General features: G+C 31.5%; 1 protein-coding gene across 1 annotated transcript; it reads right to left on the reverse strand.

Annotated features, from left to right (window-relative positions):
• Positions 1 to 329: 329 nt before the first annotated feature.
• Positions 330 to 21,757, reverse strand: LOC143046503 (uncharacterized). The gene is made up of 3 exons (XM_076219659.1): positions 21,607 to 21,757; positions 20,764 to 21,456; positions 330 to 1,641 (listed from the first exon to the last, which is right to left on the reverse strand). Exons 1-3 carry the CDS (start codon positions 21,755 to 21,757, stop codon positions 377 to 379), a joined length of 2,109 nt encoding a protein of 702 aa, XP_076075774.1. The 3' UTR covers positions 330 to 376.
• Positions 21,758 to 22,290: the final 533 nt, after the last annotated feature.

Raw genomic sequence — 22,290 nt, forward strand, 5'->3', positions numbered from 1 at the left:
TTTCTTTCGTACATAAATTATACAGTTATTATAATCGTGTGGGTTATTTCGATTTTTAATTTCTGTGCTCTTTATAGGTATAGTTTTTATAGCTACTTGGGCGGTATTAGTTTAACTCGTTGTGCAAAGCCGTACGGTACGGTGAACTATATAACTACTCAATTCTACAAGCCAAGAATGTGTAAGAGAGGGACCAAAGATACCAAAGGGACAGTCAAACTCATAAATCTAAAACAAACTGACAACGCCATGGCTAAAAACGAAAAAGACAAACAGAAAAACAATAGTAAACATGACACAACATAGAAAACTAAAGAATAAACACACTGTAAGCGTTATATGACTATTATAGCCAAATAGGTTAAGACTTAATTTCTTAAAAGCCCGAGTATTTCACTTTATACAAGATAGCTTTTACGGAATTAGGACTTCTCTTTGGAGTACTACTGCCAATATAAAAATGTCCCTCTGAAGACAGAGCCAGAGAATGTGGTAGTCTTATTCCTTCATCATCAGTACTGATATATGAAAGAAAAGTTCCATCACTGTTCATTATATGCAGGGTATGATTTAAACAGTCCGCCACAATGACATTATCTGCTGGTGTTGTTAGTAGACCTGTAGGATTAAATGGTCTTTCTTTAGGGTTAACCTCAGGATGACCATTGTATATGTGTATAATGTTTCCTGCCTGTCCCAGCACTACTACTCTACCTCTGCCATCTTCATCCAACATATCTACCATCCAAATGTTACCATTACTGGTACTCGTTATCCTAAACGGGAGTGTAAATAATAGTTTATTGTTATTGTCATGTTCATATTTCTGTAGATTACTTCCCTTCTCATCCATTGCTATCACTAACTGACTTCCTGTACGATATCCTGATCTTGGTGTTTTTGCTCCTATAATTATTTTCTGATCTCTGGTTACATGTACACCCCATGTACACAATGGTTGTACATTGTAGTTGGATTGCGATATTTGTCTTGATCCTTTCTTTAAAATCTTCAGTCTTGATTCACCACTTACTGATACAAGTAGGTTATTATTTGTAGTAGTCATGTCGTACACTGAAATATTAAACTCAGTTATGATCTGAATATTGTCATTTTTCAGTTTCACATTCTTTATAACATTTTGTAACAAGTCTGAAATCCACAATGAATCAAACGAACAAGAAACCATTGCATAGATTTGCCTAAAATCAGTGGTATATTTCCGAATTACTTTAATGGTCGGTTTTTGTTGTTTTTCACTTTCATTCAACTTCATTGTTTTATGTTCGTCATTGTACTCATCCTCATCAACTAAATTATGACCTTTGTGAGTTTTGGTAACGCACTTTATACAGATCGGTGTGTCACAACTTTTACAATATAACACACATAAATTGTCGGTATGGTCCGGACATTTAATTTCACTAAAACTCAAGATTCCCTTTGATTCATCTTGCGGTCTCACGTCCTTAATATCTACAATGTTATGATCGCTGGAATTGGTAGCTTTTAGATGAATCTCTTTACATTTACTACACAGTAGTAAAGAGCAGTGTACGCAATTCCATTTAATCTTAGTTTCACTGACACAAAGGTGACATCTTACTAGAACTTGTGCCTTTTGCATAATTTTTGTACCGACTGCACAAACGCCATTTTAATTTACACTATATAAATATAACATTATAAGTAAATGCAATAGTGGTATACCGCAGTTCAATAAACCAATTGTCAATCGATAATTTGAATACATTTTAATTAGTTTAAGTAAATACAGTTATTCAATGTCATTTTATTAATATATTTAAATTTAACGCGTCATCTATTTTTGTATATGTACTGATAAACTGATAGCCGACATTTCAACTAGTATAAAGTGTGTACTATGCAGAATTAAAACAATAGCTCTCATGATAGTAATATCTTTAATTTTAAATTTTAGATAAATTAATGCATATGATTTATAATTCGTTATTTATTGTATAATGTACTAAGATTAGTCCGAAAAAAATGTGTGGAGTTCAAAAACTTATATATTTGTCTAAATTAAGAATGAAAAAATACAGCAATCAGCTTTCACTACAAGTGAAAGCACTTTAATTTTATTCGAGATATTAAATATATTTTTGTTTGAAAAAGATAACTTGCTTTAACATAGGCTAAATAATGTGGACAAATGTTATTCCTTTTATTAATGTGTTCCCTTTAAAAGTGTTTTTATATGAAACTTATATATTTACCTAACAAAATTGCTATCAAGGTTACCTCCCCTACACCACATCTATACTACAACAATAACGATGTCCAATTTGTTAGTTGGCATGACGTTAAACAACAAATCAAAGAAATCAACTGTATATGTAATAATCATAAGACACAATTACATCGTTTCAGACCTTTCAGTTTTCTACATAATGTATTAGTCCCAGGTCAACAGTCAAAAAGCTTTTTTTTTTTTAAGTAGCGAAACTTATAATCAGTATGACTTTATCTGATGGGAATACGAATATCAAAAATCCAGACTTAAAATAATAAAATAACGAGTAATGTAGGTACTTAATTTGTTAGTCGGCATGTCGGAAAATTGACGAATCAAAGAATTTGATTTTCTGTTTAACTGATATAGGACAATGGTGTTGCTTAAACATTTAATACAAAAAAGCTATATGGTTATATAGTAGCCAATATGTACATAATTTTTTCTCTAATACAAACGAATAATAATACGTTGTTAAACCAAAGTACGACAAATAAAAAAGTGCACTGACTTCAACATCAATTATGCAAGAATATTACGACATACATTATAGCAATGCCACCCCTTCGGGTTATTAGGTACTTATATCAATAATTTTACCGTAAATCGACAAGAAAGAGACATATCAGAGTATTCATTATTTCTTTATCTTTAAATCTTGGGGCATTTTCTTTATTATTAAATGTTTTTCCTGTAAGTAAAATAGATGGATAAATCTGCATTAGTTTATATGATTTCTTTATTCTGCAAATCGTTCATTTCTGTTTATTTCTTTATATATTTTCTCATTTTCATATAATTCCAATACATTTCTGTATGTCGCAAATATCTGTTCGGTAAACTCAATCAATATTATTAAACCGTTTTCAGTCTTAGTTTGCAGTGTATGTAAAGTGCGGATCCTAAAATATCATTTTCACTGTATATGCCAGAAATTTTTGATGTAGAATGATAAATAAACAGACGACTTTTTTTTATTTTTCAAGAAAATGAAGAAAATTGGTTAAAAAGTATATGTTAAGAAACACATAATACTAATAAAACAAAGTAAGAGATGCGAACGGGTTTTTTTCGCGCCTAAATCCAAATAGCTGTGAAATATATACCAAAATAGGTGAATATTTAGGACATTTCACGAACAGATCGTGCAGGTGTTTTATAACTAAAAGGTAAGATGTTGTTGCAGAAAAAATATTCATTTCAACACAATTATTAAAGTTGTATAACGTAGAATAGGTTTTGTCATTCATTTTCTTCATATTGAACTGAATTCCACTATGATGCTTTCTTTATGCGAGTCATGTTTACTGTCGAATAACGATATTTTTCTTTCATTTTCACTGTAGAGCGATTCATTAGTATTGTATATGCGGCGCATTTTCACTGTATGATATATTTATTTTTTTATCTATTACAGCGTATTTTTTTAAGCATGTAAAGCAAGACTTTAGTTAGCGTGCTTGGTTTTTTTTTTTTTTTGTGAATCATTATGATAACACCCAATTTAATTTAAATATAATAATTATATATCAATACAGGTTAAACTATGTCGATACATATTGTTTAAAGATGTCAATCTTATTTACAAAGTTTGTATAAACAATTATACAAACTAAGCAATTAATCAAGTCAACCAAAGTTTTGCTTTACATGCAGTAGTAAATTAGCTGTAAAGCCTTAATTTAGCCGACTTGCTCAAACAATAGATAAAGTAAGAGACGTATTTGATAAAATTTAACTTACGGAGGAAAGTTTGGTTTTAAAACACTCTAAATAAATTCAATAGAAATAACATTTATTTCAAATGTATTCCATTTTTTAAATTTCTTATGAATCGTATAAGGATCTTTATCCTTGTTTTTTTTTTTTATCCATTTCCATATCCTTGTTTTTTTTATCCGTTTCCATGACACTTCACCACTAATTACGTACATCTTGATAAAGATTGAATCGTTGGGTTTCCCGTTTAAAAGGTTTTACACTGGGGCCCTTTATAACTTGCTGTTCGGTGTGAGTCAAGACTCCATGTTGAAGACCGTATTTTGACGTATAAAGGTATACTTTTATAAATTGTGACTCGTTTTGAGAGTTGTCTCATTGTCACATATGACATCTTATCTATCTGTGGCTCAACCCGAAACGAGACGACATAAAAAGGGATAAAAAACACACTTTTTTAATATATATATAATGGGCTTAATATGAGTCAGAAAAGAGTAGAATAGTGTGTCGCGTTGGGGTATAAGCGTGACGCGGAATTGCCGATTTTTTTGTAAGCGTGACACGTGATAGTCAAATGATTGTGTCGTGAAAACGAGAAATAAAGTATAGCGCGACACGGAAAATTTCAAAAAATGAGAACTGCATAGTATAAGCGGGATACGGGAATCTGATAAAGCAGTAAGCGGGATCAGGGATTAGACCCCTCCCCCCCCCCAAATGAGACCCCAGAATAAGATATTTTTTTATCTTCATCCTATTGTTACAGTCATGCCTTCAATAACAAATGTATCCAATGCATGCATTTTTATAGACAAAAGACCTTATGGATATTTGGGGTTCTTTGACATGCTGAATCCAACCTTGTATCCAGTTTGGGGATTTTTACCAAGTTACCGAAATAGCCCACATAGAGGTCCAAAGGGTCTAAGATCATCAAACATGAATTGTAGCATGCATGTTGAGTACAATTACCCAAATGTGCATTGTTTGACCTCTGTGGTAGTATCCACTCGCGGCGGATCTAGACATTTTTATAAGTAGGGGTCCAATAACTACCTAAGAGGGGGCCCGCTCCAGTGATTCCATATAAAAGTAACCAAATGTTTTCCCAAAAAGGGGGCAACCCTCTGTCCCCCTAAATCCTCCCCTGGTATCGAGCTGTTCATTACGGATAATTTTTGTTTGTATCAAGGGTGCTCTACTTCACGTACCAATGCAAACAAAAAAGTTCGCCCACACCTTACCTTTCATGTTTTAATGACTGTGGATAATTTATGTCGCATACCGTTTCACCTTGTACAGTTAAAATCATGCAAGTGTGACAGTGGAAAAAGCAGCTTCGTTTATTATTTTGGACTTTAATACAAAATTCTCAATTGTGATATTTTAGACTTTAATTCTCTGTGTTTTATAATTCATTTTATTTTATAATTTCGTTTCTATTTACATTTCGTATCCAGGACTTCAAATCAACATGCTTTTTAATTCTTAGTTTGGACATTGAGTGACATGTTTCAATCTGTTACCTAATTAGTGACATTTTACCTTATTCATAATGTATGTTCTTAATTGTCATAATCAGATTATCATTTAATATCTATTCTTCAAGTTCTAAAAATAGTTTAATCTTTGTCAGTGAACAATATCACTCAAATTAATTGTTATTTGTTATGTCTATTCTTGTCATTTCAATTGTGTATAAATACTTGCTTATAATTTCAATAAGCAAGATTTGGACTCAGGACTTTACACTGAACACAGTCCATCTGTAATAAAAGTATTAGTATTCCATGCTGAATTATTGGTTTATTCATTCGCTAGTTCCAAAGTCTCAAGAGTTAGTTTTCACCAGAGTTTCAGTCTCAGAGTTCTCATTGCTATTCACAGCAATCGTTCATTGTGTGATCAGGTGCATCACACAGTTTCAGCAACAAGAGGCCATTCAGTCAGGCTCTTGTTGCACAACCTCACAAGTCACCCAGTTTCCCCGGTGACAGATTGGTGGACGACGACGGCGTGCTGACTTCTATGCTCAGCACACGATCCAGAGACCTCAAGCAGCCAAGCAAGTTCCCCAGACAAGAAGCGTAAACAATATTCAGTGATGGAGTACAGCTTCAGACCACAATGGAGACCATGGAACGTCCAGTCAGGTTACAGTCCAGCATGTGGGAGATGCGGTAAATTCCATAAACATTATATTTGTAATTCTGTCAATCAAAGGTGCTTTTCATGTAGAAAATTCGGACATTTCTCAAGTAAGTGTTTTTCAAAAGCAACAAAAGACAGACAAAGTACACCAGTTCATGTGAAATCTAGAAAACAAAAAGAACGTGATATAGCTAGAATACACAGCTATATTGAGCGCAAAAACATCATCCGAGCTTTACCGTTCTCAGGTATGAGAAATTCGGCCTTCATTCAACATTTGGACATTGCAAATGTGTTAAAAACAGAACTAAATAGTGTTAAGTCGAAATTATCAGAGGAAAAACGGAAAAATTCAGAACATCAACGGTACATTCAGAACTTAAAATTTCAAATGAACCATCTAGAGAGTGTTAAATCCGAGAGAGATCAGTTTAAGCAAGAGCTTGCAAACATTAGTAAACATAAAGAAGAAAATGCCTCGCGTATAAACGTACAGGAATATGTGAATCAAATTCAAGAATTAAAGGACCAAGTAATTGAAAAAGACAAGACTGTGAAAATGGTTCAAGATCTTTACTTTATGCGTTCAACCGAATTTACGGACGAAATAGAAACATTGAAAAATGAAAAATCAGACCTTCATTCTAAACTTCAATCTCAAGAAAATTCTGTCAAACAGCTGACAGAAGAACTGCAAAGCCTTCGGCATGAAAATTATATGTTGTCTTCCAGTCAACACCAACAGCGACCCAACTATAACAACAGACACTATAACAACCGCAGAGGCGGCCGATTTAGATAGTGCTAAGTCCGAGGACGGACTTAATTGGGAGGAGAGGCATATGTGACAGTGGAAAAAGCAGCTTCGTTTATTATTTTGGACTTTAATACAAAATTCTCAATTGTGATATTTTAGACTTTAATTCTCTGTGTTTTATAATTCATTTTATTTTATAATTTCGTTTCTATTTACATTTCGTATCCAGGACTTCAAATCAACATGCTTTTTAATTCTTAGTTTGGACATTGAGTGACATGTTTCAATCTGTTACCTAATTAGTGACATTTTACCTTATTCATAATGTATGTTCTTAATTGTCATAATCAGATTATCATTTAATATCTATTCTTCAAGTTCTAAAAATAGTTTAATCTTTGTCAGTGAACAATATCACTCAAATTAATTGTTATTTGTTATGTCTATTCTTGTCATTTCAATTGTGTATAAATACTTGCTTATAATTTCAATAAGCAAGATTTGGACTCAGGACTTTACACTGAACACAGTCCATCTGTAATAAAAGTATTAGTATTCCATGCTGAATTATTGGTTTATTCATTCGCTAGTTCCAAAGTCTCAAGAGTTAGTTTTCACCAGAGTTTCAGTCTCAGAGTTCTCATTGCTATTCACAGCAATCGTTCGTTGTGTGATCAGGTGCATCACACAGTTTCAGTAACAAGAGGCCATTCAGTCAGGCTCTTGTTACACATCCTAACAAGTCACCCCAGTTTCCCCGGTGACACAAGCAACAATCGAGTGAAAAACATTTGTTCTACCAAAACTGTCTTTTTCAGAATATGGAAATTGAAGCAGTTGAGGGTACAACTGGGGAAAGTTAATCTTTTATAAGCCTTTCTGTCACCATTGCGTTTCAAGATGCATATTTCTCTGTTCGCAAGTGTATTTATTGCGTGGAAGATAACGTCATCAAATGTACTCGTCTCTATTTTACACAGACTGCACTTAAACTCCGCAATATCAATCTTTGACTTAAAAAAAATACAGAAATATCTTTTAATTTTTTTTTTAAATCAAGGAAAAACGTAATTTGAAGAATACAATATGACATTTTGAGAAGCGTTTTTGTTACAAGTTTGAAAACCTATATATTTGATAAAGAATGAATGAGGAGTTTGTATTTCAATTTGAAAATACATTTATCATAAATTCTAAAGTCATCAACTAAGTTTTTTCATTTGTTTCAAGTGCATTTATCACATAATTCTACAATAAAAATTCCTCGCATCTTCGAAAATTCCACATCAGAAATGACTGCACTAACAGTGATAATTCATCGCATCTATAGTTAAAATGGATCGCTTTCAAAAATGGATATGCAATATTATGTTGCTTTTATAACACTTATTTGAACTTTAATGCTATGTTTGTACATAATAAAGACATATCACAATGAAAATATGTTAAAACTTTCCTTCAAATCAATTAATTTGGTATTTTCAAAACGTAAACAAATACAGTTTTCCCATGATCCTTTATTCTACAATAGACATACCCGCATATGACAGTGAAAATGAACTAGATGGATTCGCACTTTATATACACTGGTTTGTCTGTGACTCAATTTGAATAAATAACATACCACAAATGTTAACACTTTGAACTCAGAAAATGAGCCACTATGAAACATTTTTATACAAAACAAAGATAGAAATAAACAAATGGTTAAGAAAAAAGCATCAGTGAAATATCGACCGAAAACACCAACACTGCCAGAAAAATGACTATATTGCTGTGTCTGGTATTCGACATTTGTTAGGTGTAATGGGAGGTTTGAGATCTCAGAAAACATATTGACCTTCCTCGAAATTTTTGTGTCTTTCTAAGTCTGGAACCTCTAGTTAGCCATTGCTTATATTGCATTTTGTTTAAATTCTATTATATTTGTATGTTTCGGATTAAGAGTGATCCTTTTCGTTGAACTTGTATACATTTGCTTTTAGTGGTCAGCTGAAGCCCTGTTTGGGAGCGGGATATTCACTCTACGTTGTAGACCCTTTGGTTACTTTGTGCTGTTTTCTGTTTTTTGGTCGATTTGTCTCTTTTAAAAATTTCCTGTTTCAATTCTCTATTTTAAATTCAACCAAAAGAACAATGAACATGTTGCTGTAGGTCATTCAATGTTGAGCAAAAATCAAAACATAACGTTTGTTATAAAATAATTAAGGCACATAAATGTTATAAAATAATTAAGGCACATAAATGTTATAAAATAATTAAGGCACATAAATGTTATAAAATAATTAAGGCACATAAATGTTATAAAATAACTAAGGCACATAAATGTTATAAAATAATTAAGGCACATAAATGTTAAAAAATAATTAAGGTACATAAATGTTATAAAATAACTAAGGCACATAAATGTTATAAAATAATTAAGGCACATAAATGTTATAAAATAATTAATGCACATAAAGTAAATTTGGATTAAGCTTGTCTGAGAGAACTAACACATTATTCCTTTAATGAAAATATATTCAAATTTGAGTATAAACGGTTATTTTTATGAGATAATATAAGTGTCTCTTATAAAAAAAAAAAACTAAAAAAAAACACCATTGCATTTAATAGGTATACACACGAAATTCAGTTTTCAATTTTTAATAAACCACCAATAGGTATAAATGGGTAGTATATACATAATCATACACTATTGTGGACATCTTTCTATTTCCATTAACTGTGCGTAACTCCTGTACTAGATTACAAGTATCTGATGTTAGTTTACAAACATCCGAAATCTTATACTTGTTGGTTGTTTTAAATGATTGAAATATGACTCTTACATTTTTCATATCGCATATGGAACATTTATTTGATTAAGGACGTTGAATGTTTAACTCTTTATGCAATATTTGTCATCTAAAAGCAGTAGCATTGAACGTGTAAAATCTACTGTTCTGAATATTATTATTAAACCCTTTAGATAGGTATAACTTTTTTTAATTTGATCATAAATAGAATCAATCCGAACGTTATGCATCGTTAATAATGAAACCAACTCAATCAATAGTTAAAACGTCGACTTTACAAATTTTATTATTTTTGAATGCAAACTAGCCTATCATAAATCACGTTATTCATATGGCTGTCTTTCTGAGTCAAAAAAAGTAGTAAAAAGAAGAAGAATAACGTCTGTTGTCCTTGATAGAGGACGAATGCTTAAAAGGAAGTTTTTGAAACAAGAATTCTAAGTAGTGAGGTTGAAATCTTCCCTTCGAAAATTTTACGGACGCAATCGCGATTTATTTGACCGCTTTGTAATATCTGTTTCATCGATGAAGACGGATATGTTCCAATTGTCGTGACCAAAGTCCTTTAGAATGCAACAAACCGAATTAGACTTATCAAAGTGTCTTTATGTAAATGCGCAACACGTTGCATGCAACATTCTGCTCACCATTCTGGAACAACTGAGATATCTCCCGATTTTTGCTGGGGTCGGTATTGGACAGTCTGCAGTTTTCTGTGTTTTGTGTATTCATGTTTGTCCTTTTGTCTTTCTTCTTTTTTTCCAGTTTATTAACGAGTTATGAGTTTATATATAGTTTTATCCCTATTGTATTTGTCGCCTCTTTTCTTAATAAATAGGAAACCATCTGTTGTAGAAACATTCAAAACATAGAGTTCATTAAATAGAACAACAAGAACGTGCACGTGACAGAAAGCACCTTTTGTTTAAAAAGACATGTGGATTGTTATACATTTGTTTATATCGATGACATACATTATCTTATTAAACAATATTTAATTTTGCTGCAAAAATTTATTTATCAACATAGAAGATGACAGGATTAAACAATGTTGATTTGAAATTGTTTGATGGAGACGTAAACCTCGATGCAAATAAGGGGAAAGACTGTAAAACGTAATTTTCTAATAATCAGTTTTGATAAGTTTTTGTTAACAAAAAGTCATAGAAAATGATAAGCATATTGTATCAAACGTTATGTGAACTTTCCAATCCAAGGAATCACCCTTTCAGACAAACCTATGACTTGGTTTAAATTTGAACAGTGGTCCGAAGCAAGCTTGAATCGGAATCATTTAATCCAAGGATTTAACAGGGAGTTTAATTGAACCACAGGATGAAAAACAGAAAATAACCTATGGCTGAATTTTAACCAAAAGTTATGATATCTTACCATTGCTTAGAATTTCACCAAGAGATGACTACCGAGTTCATGCATTAATGACACAATTTACCAATCAATCAATCAACATAGGAGAGAACAATTAATAAAACTGTAACACATCGTAAACAAACGAAAACAAGGAAAATTTAACAGATGCAAAAGCACATCAAATAAAAAAATTCATACAGTCAACTGCAGAAGAAAAAAAAAATTGATATAATGATGACTTTTTGACTCTTGTGTTTTCCGTCTGATGTCCCGTTGATCCATTGGTGCATATCTGAATTCAAAGGAAATACATGTTTAAAAATTACAATAAAAGTATTATGTTGTACGACTATACACTCCTAATCTTTTCCCGATTGGTTCAATACCCGGACCCGGTTGTTCATCTCTTGGTAAAATATCATAATCATTGGTTAAAAATTAAACATTACTTATGTTTGGTTGTTGAACTTGTGGTTCATAATAATAATAATAACATTCTTTATTAACGAAGGTTAAATTGATTCTTTTGTTAAATCTTTGTTTAAGATATTCAGATTTCAACCTTGCTTTTGGCCTCTGTTAAAAAAAAATAAACCAAGGAATATATTTGTCGAAAAGAACGATTATCTGTTCATTACTAGTATGAAATGGTCACTTAACGTATAAAACAGCATATTCGTTTGATGTGTTTTAATTATCATTTGATTTTGCCATTTGATTAGGGAGTTTCCGTTTTGAATTTTCCTCCGAGTTCAGTGTTTATGTGTTGTTTTATTCAACGATCAAATCATCTTTATTGAAAAGTAAAATCACAAAAATAATGAACTCCTAGGAAAATTCAAAACGGAAAGTCCCACATCAAACGAATGGCCCAAACAACTGAACAAACAGATTTTCTAGGACCAGAGAAAAGTGTTCATAATTCTTATTTTGATACAAATGAACATTCAATAAACATTAACCATGGGTTGCGTAACTACGGTTTAAATGTAAAATTTGCGGGAAAAAATTGAAAAAAAACGATGATGTAAAATCTCCATCATTTGTTTTTCTCCAAAAATGGTGACACATTTCAATACGAACTTTCCTGAAACCATTCTTTTAGTGTATTGTCAGAAAAATCCTTAAAGTCATATCGTTCTTTTTCAAATTGTTCACAATGATTTCTAATCTTCAAAACTAGTATACTAAGTATTCTTTATTCTTGAAATCCAGAGTACATCACCTCATATAGTTAAGCTTTGAAAGAATCTAGACTTGCATTTGTGTACATCACCTCATATAGTCTAGCTTTGAAACAATCTTGACAGGCATTTGGAGAAGCACACTCTATATAGAAATGTCCCGGTCTAGATAAAAACAGCGAAAATGGCTTCATTATACCTAAATCATCAGTCCTAATGTATGTTATAATTACTCCATTACAGTTAAGTATATGTAGTGTATAATAACCACAATCCTCCACAACAATATTATCTGATGGTGTTGTTAGCATTCCAGTAGGTCGAAATGGAGTGTTATTAGAGTTAACGTCGGGGTGACCGGTGTAAATTTGTAGGATGTTGCCATCTTGTCCCAGGAAAACCACTCTACCTCTGTGCGATTGGTCTAACTTATCTATCACACATATGTTACCATCATTAGTACTTGTTATTCTGCGAGGAAATGTAAATAGTGGTTTGTTGTCCCTGTCTGTGCATTTATTAGATTCTTTGGTTCGTCCTATTCTTACATAGAATTGTGAAATTTGGTATATGGATGTGTACAAATCAATCTATAATGCAGTTGTTAGGGCCAGAAAAAATAATTCTCATTTGTATAAACACAGCTTTATAGATAAGAATCCTCCTGAAAAAAATCACGATAAGTTTTGTAAATTTAAACTTAGTTGAAAAGTATGCTAGTAATATTGCTTGAAGATCTGAATTAAGAAGATTCCACCTTTTTTCTTTCATTGCCACCCACTCACTTTTATATGAAGACCGACTTGTGAGTGAAAACTCGTCTGATTTACTTAAAGAGTGTTACTCCCTTTCTAAATCAATTCATGGTCAAGGTATATACTCATGGTACTCATATGTAAATCATATTAGGTCTAATAATAATATTAGCAAACCCAAAGATGTTACTACAAACAACAACGGAGACTGTAAGAATTTGAGTAAAAATTACTATAGCAATGAATTTCAGCAAAGATATAAAGAAACATATGACAATAAAATATCATCTCTCGACCAAAATAGCAAACTTCTATTGCTTAAGAAAATAAAAAACTGAATATAAACAAGAAATTTCATAATCTACCTCATACAAATGTAAATGTTTTATATTTATTATGATATGAAATATATACATGACTGAACATATTTTACTGGTATAATATACCTAAAGTATTACATCATATTTATAAAAGGTATAGTAAATGGAATTGAAATTGTATGTAAGCTTTTAACAACGAATTTGAAATGTAGTTTATTACTTCAAAATTCATACCCTTCGTGTAAGTTTCTTTATTCAACCTGTTGCATGTTTCTATTTGTTTAGCAATGTAAATAATGACGATCGATAAATTTTTATAGAAATATAGAAGATGGTCCTTTTACGGGAAAAATGCAAAATATTTCTTTAAATATTAAATACCTTTTTTTCAGATATTGTTGGCATGATCATGTTGATGAAAAAAGCATCTGTTGTGCATTCACTTTTTATCAGAACACTTGACTTAACTATTGTGGATCAATGTTATTCGTTAGATACCAATTGTCATGGATTTAGTAAGTACAGGTTAACCACGAATTTAAATATTCAACGAATTGATATTCTTATAGGATTGTATGTAGTTTTGGCAAAACCTAGAAATTCAATATCCACGAAAAAAAATATGTTTTAATCCACGAAAATTGGTACCCACGAAAATAAATGAACCACAGTACTTAAGAAATCAAACAAATACTTAAAATTAATGTATAAATTCATTCATATAAGTTGTCTAAATTAAATAATGTGTGAAGCTGGTAATAAAACAAAAATTTTACTTATTGGTAGCGAATAATTTGAATGTTTCTCATTATAAAGAATAAACCAATGGATTTTGAACTTTTCATTTAATTTTTTCAAATCCAGAATACTGAACTTCATAAAGTTTTGCATTGACATGTTCGTAGTTAGCGGCCTTCATATAGAATTCACACCCTATGTAGAAATACCCTGGTCCAGACAGAGCCAGAGAAGATGGTTCTATTATTCCTACATCGTCAGTCCTAATGTATGTTATAATTACTCCATCATGATCCAGTATATGCAGTGTATGATTATTACGATCAGTTACAATTATATTATCTTGTGGATCAAACGGTTTGTTCGGAGAGTTTATATCGGGATGACCATCGTATATTTGTACGTTGCTTCTTGTCTGCTGCAGCATGACCACTCTACCGTTGCCATATAATTCTATATGATCTACCACCCAGATGTTACCATTACTGGTGCTGGTTATCCTATGAGGAAGTGTGAATAAAGGTTTATTCTTATTGTCATGTTCATATTGAGTTAGACGGTTCCCTTGTTTATCCATAACTATCACTACCTTACGACATTCATGTACAAATGGTGTACTAGCTGCTCCAATGATGACTTTCTGATCCTTGGTAACATGTATTCCACACGTCCACATTGAAGCCACATTGTATCGGGAATCTGACCCTTGTTCCGTGTTAACATTAAACAATCTAAGCTTTGTTTTACCAAGCAATGATAGTAGAAGATTGTTATCGGAAGTAACTGCAATGTCATACACAGGAATACCGATCTGTGAAATAACCTGAATATTGTCTCCAGTCAGTTTCACGTGCTTCATGACATCAAATTTATCATCTCCTATCCACAATGTATCCTGGGAATATTTTATCATTGAGGTAAAACTCTTAATACCTTTGGTAACTTGTCTAATTACTTTAATAGTAGGTTTCTTCCGGTTTTCTTTTTGTTCTCTTTTCTCTGATCTAAATGTCTGTGAACTGCATTTCCCTGGCACACCATCCGACAAGGTTAAGTCGCTCAGCATACTCTCTGAATCGCTCATTTTGTTTAAATCAGCTTTATAACTCTTCTCATCGATTGCTTATTGTCCCTTGTGAATAGTAGTAATGCACTTACAACGTTTAACAATGCAACACATGCACACAGGTATGATCAAAATGTTCTTGACAGTTTAATTCAATAAAAACTACACCGAAATAATATTTCAGTTGACACATTTCCACTTAATTTCAATTTCACTCTCACAAAGCTGATATCCAAAAAGAATTTGTACCTCTTTCATCGAATGCGTAAGCGCCATTTTGATTTTATACTGTAATATTCAATATCTAATAAATTCTATTGAATTGCAAAGTCGTTTATAAAGTTTAAATACTCATTTGAAACTTCTGTTCAGCGATTTTTATATCTTCTTTTCTAAGTGAAATACTTGTATTCTTTTATTGGGTTATAGTTCTATGTTATATAAAGTTGAAATAGATATATATATGCACAAATTATTCTCGATTAATAGATTTTGAATTATCAATGATCGAAACAAATTTACGACTAATTCACCATTTCTTTTGGTGTCTTTTAAACATTTACGCGTCTCAAACACAGATTGATATGGATAATATGCAATACAATACAATGGTATTTTACGCTGGGATATTGCATATCAATTAGTTCCTTAAGGGGGAGGGGGTGCTAGTATTTTAAATTAAACTATCAAAGGAATGCATTGACAGATAGCACACATACCATTGAAAAAAATACTAGTACGAATAACACATGTCACAACAGATCATTCGGGGTAGATCAAACACCGAAACGTGTGGTACGTTGAAAATCATCCTTAGGCTAAAAGTTGTAGCATTGAAAAAAAACTACAGGCCTAATTAAGGATGTACACCTCTGAGAAGCCAAATATTTCTAGAATTAAACTTTTTTTCTTAACCTGATTTGTGGGTTTATAAGACTGTAACAAAATAATTGGCGAAGAAAAAATCATATGGTGGTGCCCTTCTTTTTTTGCTCCGGCCCTTTGAAAATGCCCAATTTTGATGATTTTCCCATTTTTCATCGACTTTTACCTATTGTTGGGCTATTATCGTGAAAAAATCACATTTCCACAATTAAACTTTATATCATACTTTCTATAAAGATGAAATGGACCAATTTGAATAAATTTTACTTAAAAAAAACTATAGGTAGGTGTTAATATAAGAAAGTTTTATCATATTTTGACGCTTTTATGTGTAAAATTTAGCATGCTGCCAACTTTGTTCTTTTGTAATTTTTCTCAGTTTTAAGAACAAAATGCTTATTATTTCAACTTTTTTGTTATAAGTGATTGAAATAATACATATCTAAGAAATCTGAAAAGACCAAAATGATATGGGATGTAAATGATTCTTGTAAAATCATTTTTTGTATCCCTAACCCATTTTCTCAAAATTTTGGCTAAAAATTCTGACTTGATTGGTCGTAAAATTTGAAAACTGGATTACTCAAAAACCATTCATTGTAAATACACAATTTTTTTTCAAAGAGTTATGTTTGATTATAATATTTTTAAAACTCATTGATATTTTCCACTTGTACCACATGTTTTGGAAATAATTCAAGAACGAGATTTCAACGAGACTGAACGAGACTGAAAAGTCAGAAGAATACATCCTTAAGGTAAATGAATATCAATGTTAAGACCAAAATGACCAACGACAATATTTGAATTACAGACACATACTGAGGCGGGATTAAACATGTTTGAGAGGGCTTGACCATTCCCTTAGAAAGGAAATTGCCAAAATTAAGTGTGCGTTATATACAAATAATTGTTTGATATATATAGCAGTAGTCTTGCAAAGTTTGAAATCGATTAACTGACCAATATTTATTTCATACTCTTAAAGCTTACGGAAAAGTCGGCAAAGATTTTCTTCGAGTAATGAGTAAAAAGTCAATAGTAGTTTACTGCAGCTCAAATTTCATTGATAAATGCAGAAGACTAATAAAGGTAACAGACAAATATTGAAGTAATCGTTTGAACTAATAAAAGTAGAGGCTTGGTGAGTTGAAAAACAATACGTATCCTGCTATCTGCCATGCCAACCCTAAATGTTATAATAATGAACAGACGCTAGTGAGTTAAACCTTATATCTCAGTACTTAATGATGATTACCATAACGGGTAGTGTTAGCTTTTATTTATTTTTCTAATAACCCTTGAACATTATTTGTATAAGATAAAATAATAAGAAGAAAAACCTAAGTAAAGTTCTGAACGGAAAGTCCAATATCAAATGGAAATATCAGAAGCGCAATCACTTCAAACAAACAAATAACAACTGTCATATTCCTGACTTTGTTCAAGCATATTTTTGTGTAGAAAATGAGAAATCAAACTTGGTTTTATAACTAGCTAAACCTCGCACTTTTATGATAGTCGCATATTATTCCATATATATGGAAAAATTATCTGTGAGTAAAACAAACAGACAAAATAGGTAAAAAAAAATAAAAATTAAGATATAGCAGTGAACATTGTATTATAATTTTAATCACTATAAAAACAAACAACTATGGCAGCATATTGTATGGAATATACCATGTGTAGAAGCCTAATCCCATAGCTGACCTGAATATAAGAAGTAGAGGGTTGTGTTTATATAGATATCGAATAGAAACAAAAAGGTTGCAGTGACGTTACACGTTTGAAAAAACATGGCTTGTCTTTCTGGTTTGATCAGTAAAAAGAATTATCTACAAGATAAACCATTATTCCTTATGGCATTCTGTTAACTAGGATAGATGTTTTTATTACTGTTTTTAATCAGTAATACACTCTGTGAATAATATTGATGTGATTTGGTTTCCTTGTACATGCTCCGTACTGACATATTTTTTAGTCTAATATAATTTGAGTAAGTTGTAGTTGTCTTTAAATTAGGTTTCAGTATCAATGAATACTCTTAGGTCGTTAATTTGTGTTTAGTCGTTTGTTGTCGATCATTTTTTTAAGACATATAAATGTTTGATTCCTAAATATTTCCTGTATACAATTACCCTAGTCGTCCAGGAACAGGCTAAGAGTTTGTTGTCGATCTAATGAGTCAAGCCTTTTCAACTTATTTAAATAGCTTTTTGAGCTATTTCATCACTATTTCAGGTCAAAAAGAGGATTATATAGTCTTAATCTCGCAATATATACGTGTCTATCTGTCCCCAATCCGGAACCTTTTTAATTCAGTGTGTTTCGTTTACTGCTATGAATCATATTGTATTTTCGTTTATTGTTTTGTACATAAACAAAACCTTGTTTATTTTATTTAAATTGGATTTTGTATCTGTCATTCGGAATCTTTTATAGCTTGCCATGCGGAATGGTTTAGCTAATAATCGAGAACTGTACGGTGACATATAGTTGTTAACCACTATATAGATGTGGAAAGTTTGCCTTCTGCCATTTTGCAACATTTTCTAAAAGAAATTATGTCAATTTCACACTTAACATGCTAAATATATTAAATATACTAGTACATCAATAACACAACTGTTTTACTTAAGGTGTAATACCACCAAATCATGGTACGTCACATCCGGTAGGTCTAAAAAAATAATCCCTTGAATTTGACAGTTGTAGAAAATTAACCCTGCATTTCAATGCACTTAAATGTTTCTGAGTCATAAACATGTATGTTGGGTGTCTGAAAGTTTCATTCTTATTTTATTTGATGGTCTTATAAAATATTTTGGAACGTTAAGGTTACATAGTTATCAAAGCAGGTAACCAGTAAATAACAGTGTAAAAATTGGGTTGTTTACTTCCGGTGTTGGTTACTTTCTTATATGCAATGAAATGTAGTGTGAAATTTTCACTGTAGCACTGCACAGGATTAAACTTTATTCATGCAAATTATTTCTTTGGTTAAAATAAAGGTAAATACTGTACAATTTTTTTAAAAGTGCCAATTTAACAAAAACTAATAGGGGAAAATCAATGGTGGTATTACACCTTAATACTAAAAGATAAAAATAATGTGCAAAATTCATATTTAACTTTTAGACATATTGATGATGTTCTGTCACTTAATTAGCCACTTTTTATTCAGTGCTTTTCGTATGTCGATGTATATCATATTTCATTTTCGTTTATTATTTTGTTTATAAATTAGGCCGTGCATCTCATCTTTGAAGTTTGTTTTTTTTTCAATCTGTTTAAGTTTGTCATGCGAAATTGTTTAGGTCATAGTCGAGGCCTGTACGGGGGGAAATAGTTGCTAACTTCTAGTATTTGGTGGAAAGTTTTGTTGTCTATTGTACCACATTTTTTTGGTAAATTTTTATATGACGTTCACCTTTAAAATATTAAATATACATCATTAACACAACTATTTCATCCGAATACGAAAAGATGTTCAAAGTTCATTATTTCACTTTCATATATTTTATCATTCAGTAAAGCACATATCATTCAGTGCTTTCCCTTCAGATTTTCCATTGAACTTCAGATTAAGGATACTAAATTATCATTGTTCAGACGATGACTTATATAAGCAACCAGACAACATCCGTAACATCGCGGATCCGTGACTTAAATTAAGTACCTACGCCTTATTTTAAACCTGTTTTTTAGTATTCGTTTACACGTTGATTCAGAATGCGCGACAGGGTATAACACACGGATCAATAACGGTCCCTAAATTTTTATATTTCCTTAAATAATTGGCGGTTTTTTTTGGGGGGGGAAGGATTGTTTCAAAGAGAAAATTAGGAAGTGAAAAACACTACATGCGTACATCATATCACAAATACTTCCGACTTGGTATGGTTTCATAGGAATTGCGAATCAATTAAATCGGTCTTTCTTTCATTAGAAATTAAGAATTGATCTGTGCAAATATTTAACAAAATATCCTTTCAAAAAAATATTTCATAATCTACCTCATACAAATGTAAATATTTTATATTTATGGTATAATATACCTAAAGTATTACATCATATTTTTAAAAGGTATAGTAAATAGAATTGAAATTGTATGTAAGCTTTTAACAACGAATTTGAAATGTAGTTTATTACTTCAAAATTCACCCTTCGTGGAAGTTTCTTTATTCAACTTGTTGCATGTTCTTCTTTGTTTAGCAATGTAAATAATGACGATCGATAATTTTTTATAGAAATATAGAAGATGGTCCTTTTACGGAAAAAATTGCAAAATATTTCTTTAAATATTAAATACCTTTTTTCAGATATTGTTGGCATGATCATATTGATGAAAAAACCATCTGTTGTGCATTCACTTTTTATCAGAACACTTTACTTAACTATTGTGGAATCAATGTTATTCGTTAGATACCAATTGTCATGGATTTAGTAAGTACAGGTTAACTACGAATTTAAATATTCAACGAATTGATATTCTTATAGGATTGTATGTAGTTTTGACAAAACCTAGAAATTCAATATCCACGAAAATTGGTACCCACGAAAATAAATGAACCACAGTACTTAAAAAATCAAACAAATACTTAAAATTAATGTATAAATTCATTCATATAAGTTGTCTAAATCAAATAATGTGTGCAGCTGGTAATAAAACAAAAATTTTACTTATTGGTAGCGAATAATTTTAATGTTTCTCATTATAAAGAATAAACCAATGGATTTTGAACTTTTCATTTAATTTCTTCAAATCCAGAATACTGAACTTCATAAAGTTTTGCATTGACATGTTCGTAGTTAGCGGCCTTCATATAGAATTCACACCCTATGTAGAAATACCCTGGTCCAGACAGAGCCAGAGAAGATGGTTCTCTTATTCCTACATCGTCAGTCTTAATGTATGTTATAATTACTCCGTCATGGTCCAGTATATGCAGTGTATGATTATTACTATCAGTTACAATTATATTATCTTCGGGTGTAGTTAGAATGTCTTGTGGATCAAATGGTTTGTTCGGAGAGTTTATATCTGGATGACCATCGTATATTTGTACGTTGCTTCTTGTCTGCTGTAGCATGACCACTCTTCCGTTGTCAAATAATGCTACAAGATCTACCACCCAGATGTTACCATTACTGGTGGTGGTTATCCTATGAGGAAGTGTGAATAAAGGTTTATTCTTATTGTCATGTTCATATTGAGTTAGACGGTTTCCTTGTTCATCCATAACTATCACTACCTTACGACATTCATGTACAAATGGTGTACTAGCTGCTCCAATGATGACTTTCTGATCCTTGTTAACATGTATTCCCCACGTCCACATTGAAGCCACATTGTATCGGGAATCTGACCCTTGTCCCGTGTTAACATTAAACAATCTAAGCTTTGTTTCACCAAGCAATGATAGTAGAAGATTGTTATCGGAAGTAACTGCAATGTCATACACAGGAATACCGATCTGTGAAATAACCTGAATATTGTCTCCAATCAGTTTCACGTGTTTCATTACATCAAATTTATCATCTCCTATCCACAATGTATCCTGGGAATATTTTATCATTGAGGTAAAACTCTTAATACCTTTGGTAACTTGTCTAATTACTTTGATAGTAGGTTCCTTCCGGTTATCTTTTGGTTCTCTTTTCTCTGATCTAAATGTCTGTGAACTGCATTTCCCTGGCACACCATCCGACAAGGTTAAGTCGCTCAGCATACTCTCCGAATCGCTCATTTTGTTTAAATCAGCTTTATAACTCTTCTCATCGATTGCTTATTGTCCCTTGTGAATAGTAGTAATGCACTTACAACGTTTAACAATGCAACACATGCACACAGGTCTGGTCAAAATGTTCTTGACAGTTTAATTCAATAAAAACTACACCGAAATAATATTTCAGTTGACACATTTCCACTTAATTTCAATTCCACTCTCACAAAGCTGATATCCAAAAAGAATTTGTACCTCTTTCATCGAATGCGTAAGCGCCTTTTTGATTTTATACTGTAATATTCAATATCTAATAAATTCTATTGAATTGCAAAGTCGTTTATAAAGTTTAAATACTCATTTGAAACTTCTGTTCAGCGATTTTTATATCTTCTTTTCTAAGTGAAATACTTGTATTCTTTTATTGGGTTATAGTTCTATGTTATATAAAGTTTAAATAGATATATATATGCACAAATTATTCTCGATTAATAGATTTTGAATTCTCAATGATCGAAACCAAATTCACGACTAATTCACCATTTCTTTTGGTGACT

This window comes from Mytilus galloprovincialis, chromosome 9 (assembly GCF_965363235.1).
Source record: "Mytilus galloprovincialis chromosome 9, xbMytGall1.hap1.1, whole genome shotgun sequence".
In the NCBI taxonomy this organism is placed as follows: Eukaryota; Metazoa; Mollusca; class Bivalvia; order Mytilida; family Mytilidae; genus Mytilus; species Mytilus galloprovincialis.